Below are 4113 nucleotides of genomic sequence, written 5' to 3'. Positions count from 1 at the left end.
TGTCATGATAAAGGGTAAAGTCAAACCTAGATGAAACCATTTCTTGAGAAAATGTTTAATAAAAATATCTATTAAATTCAAAGTGGCCCATCAATAGTGAAAATACTAGATACAAAGTAACCCACCAATAATGAAAATGAACACCAAAATACTAATAATATGAATAAATACAAGGAATTCAAACACCAAAAGAAACCATTCAACCGAAGGGAAATCATCACCACCCACTAATACAATTAGATCATCAATGAGTAAACTGGAAACTAAGGTAGTAAACCTCTGCGTCAAGCACTAGAAATACGGTCAATAGAAATAGATCCATCGAAACAAAGACACTAAGAATACGGTCAATAGGAATATATCCATTGAAACAAAGGCACTAATGAATATCTTCAACCAACATAAAGTTCTAAGATATATAATTAATGGATAAGACAGACTCAACTGAAGGTATAGGCGAACATGGAAAGGGTGATGCAACACTTCCCTCGACATGGAATGAGAAGGCAAGGACTAACTTGAGTAGCGATCATTTCCAAAAGAAATCATGGGAGATTACTCCACTCGGTTGACACTAGGACACAAAGGAAAGTGAAAATTGAATACCAATATAATAGATTCGAAACCCCTCGGTTGAGATTAGGACACAAAGGAGAGTGAAAATTGATTATTTAAAACAAAGAGCGCACAATGCATTCACATAATCAGTTGCCATGAGTATCTATTCAATCATATCAGAGCTGAGACGTTTCAGCGAAACCCTAGATGGGAAATAACTCTAACTCTAAATCTGGAGAGGCAACTACGTCCTCCTTGTCGTTTACATCATCCACGTGAAAATGGGAACATTCAGCGGGCGTGCCCAGATCAAGAAAACATCTCGTTTCTAAAAGGTTGGTACCAATTTGAATGTTTCCTCCTCCATCTTTATTCTTTTTTGTGGCTGCAGCACCACTTATGTCTGTTATACTGAACTCCTCCCATTCGAATGAGGGTTTCCAGGGCGAACTGCTACTTTTATTGTAAGCAATAATGTCGACAGCATCTGACAAGCCTTGTGCCTGCTGCATGCCGGCCATGGCCAACAACATCTGATCATCGTCTATTGCTTCAAGATTTCCTCCTGCGCTTAAACTACTACCGCTGCAATTCATGCGCTTTCTTGTCAAATGTTTCTTCATTTCGTCGATTCTGTCCAACAAAACCAGAAATTCCTCCACGTCCCCTTCCCTTTCCAATGTTGTCCGGGGGCGTTTGCATCTCTCCATTTCTTCTGTTTCATTTTGCGACGCTTCCGCTGATGAGTTCGGAAAGCATACTGCTGGTCCCGGCGACATCCATTTCGGAACCTTGGAATTCATGACGATAGATCGTACTAGTAAATGAGTGTCGTGGCTGTGGTTCAAACTATTACATGGTGAGGTTTGCTCTTCACATATTTTATGGTCCGATCCTTTACCGAACTATGTATTTCTGTGATCCCAACAAAACTATATATATACCATATACCTGTGAGCTGCTCCAAATAGGATGTCTTCCATTGAAAAAAACAGCAGCAATAGTTTATTTTAATAATCTTCTGCCTTGGTTCAAGAAAACACAATACATAAATCAATCCCAGCAATTAAGCGAATACAGTCTATACAAAGGGAAAAAAGAGATATGAATCTGACAGAATTTGGATCTCACCAGAGTATTGTTGCAACTAATTCGATTTGAAAGGCCAATGGAAACTGCAAACCTCCCTGATCATGCGGTCGTCACATGTCTCTCTTATATTTAGGGAGAAAAGGGTTGAAGGGAGATAACGTAAAGCAGCCAAGCACTTTCACGGTCGATTCTCTCTTGTTGTCATTAATAGAATCAGTGTATCTGGAGTCACGGCTTACAACGCAAAATAAAATAGAATAATAATGAAGGACAGGAATTCACTATTGAAAAAAATAGATTACTGAGTCTGAAAACATGAATACTGAGGGAGGTAGACCGGTAAACATCCTTGGATATAGATTTGTGGGACATAATAATAAAAAAAAGTGAATCCCACCATGTCTTTCTGTCCCACTCCCACCCAATTCTTGATATCATCCATATGACGTCAGCTGTGACCAATGTATATGTATGTGAACGCGTATAAAAAAAATTAGTGTGGTTGAGGAATGATAAAAGTCCCTATTCCGTTATCCATTCCAAGTCAGCTCCAACGTTAAATGTCCGTGAATTTTGCATTTATTTAAAAAGGTGTTTTGAATTTGCATTTCTTTGAAAATGTTTTTTGTGCTTTAATGGTAAGCCGTCCTCCTCCACTCAAACTCTATGTTTTGTTGTGTTTGAATGATAAGTCGTCCTCCTCCACTCAAACTCTATTCTATAAACAAAATAGGTACAATGGTAAGCATGCCTCTTATTTCCAACCCTTGAGAGTAAAAAAAACAACTAATTTTCAAGAAAAATAAATAATATTGTGATATTATATTAAGCTATTTTCTCTAGCTCACCATGTAAGTGATAGTCATGTTGAGGGTTGTAATACCTAATGGTAAGCATGCCCCTTATTTCCAACCCCTTAAGAGTAATAAAAACAACTAATTTTCAAGAAAAATAAATAATATTGTAATACTATATTAAGCTATTTTCTCTAGCTCACAATGTAAGTGATAGTCATGTTGAGGGTTGTAATATTTTAGTTTAACATGTAAGTGATGTTGTAATATTTTATTTTGTTAAACATTTTGATTCAATTAAAGGATATAAAATTAAAATTAAAATGACAATAATAATTATTATTAATAAAATAAACAAAAATAATATTTATAATTATAATTATCTTTAATTTTAGATTTACCAAGTGTCAAGAGGGATCAAATTTCTTCACTCTTGTTGTACTTCAAGAAATTGGACCCTTTTAAGAGATTCCTAGATAATTAAGATGGACCTAGGATGGTAGATAATACAATGACCAATACCACCAATTCTAGGAAGGTTAAAAAAACTACTTTCCAACAAATAAAAAAATAAAAATAAAAATTATAAAATGTGTTTGGTAAAAAAATTGTTCAGAAAATAGTTACAAAATTTACTAGGTAATTAATATTTTCATATATTTAATATGAGTAATGAAAATTAATTTAATTATCAAATAGCAATGATAAGAATCCACATAGTTTTAAAACTATTAATATACAAAATTACCCTTTTTAGGGCATTAAGTTATTTAATCTATAGAACTTGAGTGCTCCAAGGGTTTTGATGTTGAATCCATTTATGCATTCAAAAATGTATTTTAAACAACAAAAAATCTCAATCTTACATGAAATTGTATCACCGCATCGAGGTGAAAAAGACCTTTTCCTCTATGAGTTAGATTGTGTCATTTTAAACATATGTGGAGATAAGTAAAATTATTCTCATTTGGAAAACAACTTTTGGTTTGGTAGATCAATAAATTTTTAAATCTTCTTCATTTAACATTTTGGATATCTTGTCAAAAACACAATATGGACTCTTTAAATCTATTTTCATTCTCTATATAAAACATCATCATAGAATTATAATTTAATGTGCACTTCCGACTAGCACAATTATTTAAGTTAAATGGTTGATTAAGGGAGATAAGCTTAGTATTAGGTATTTATCAATATTTTTCTTATACATCTATTTATATATATCCTCTAGGGAATTAGAGAAAATTCATCATACAATATATCTCTTCTTAACAACAAATTATTAATTGCTATGTTATTTGCAAAGGACACAACTCGTATAGCCGTAAAATTTAGATATTTGTTAATCTTGTAGACTATTCATTCTAAACAACAAGGGTCTAAACCATTATATCAAAGCTTATCATGTCACTTGCAGGAATTGAACTAGGGTGGGGATGGTTCCAATCACTCCTCCTAACCACCCAAAACAAACTCAATTGACTAGACAATACACATACACACACACACACACACACACACACAAACACATACACACACACACACACAAACACATACACACACACACACACACACACATATATATATAGTGAGAGTGAGAGAGAGAGAGATTTGCCACCTTTCCTTAAGACAAATATAATGATGCTTGGATATAACTTTTCTCACGTTA

The 4113-nt window shown here is 33.8% G+C and overlaps 1 protein-coding gene across 1 annotated transcript; it reads right to left on the bottom strand.

Moving 5' to 3' along the window:
- Positions 1-688: 688 nt before the first annotated feature.
- On the bottom strand, positions 689-1737 carry LOC149152943 (uncharacterized). The gene is made up of 2 exons (XM_089445707.1): positions 1690-1737; positions 689-1583 (listed from the first exon to the last, which is right to left on the bottom strand). Exon 2 carries the CDS (start codon positions 1359-1361, stop codon positions 762-764), a length of 600 nt encoding a protein of 199 aa, XP_089301833.1. The 5' UTR covers positions 1362-1583; positions 1690-1737; the 3' UTR covers positions 689-761.
- Between the last annotated feature and the right edge of the window lie 2376 nt (positions 1738-4113).

This window comes from Pinus tabuliformis, chromosome 9 (assembly GCF_031772625.1).
Source record: "Pinus tabuliformis cultivar Carrire ecotype Pingquan chromosome 9, CPIR1, whole genome shotgun sequence".
NCBI classification, from domain to species: domain Eukaryota; kingdom Viridiplantae; phylum Streptophyta; class Pinopsida; order Pinales; family Pinaceae; genus Pinus; species Pinus tabuliformis.
This window is presented reverse-complemented; position numbering and strand designations above follow the sequence as displayed.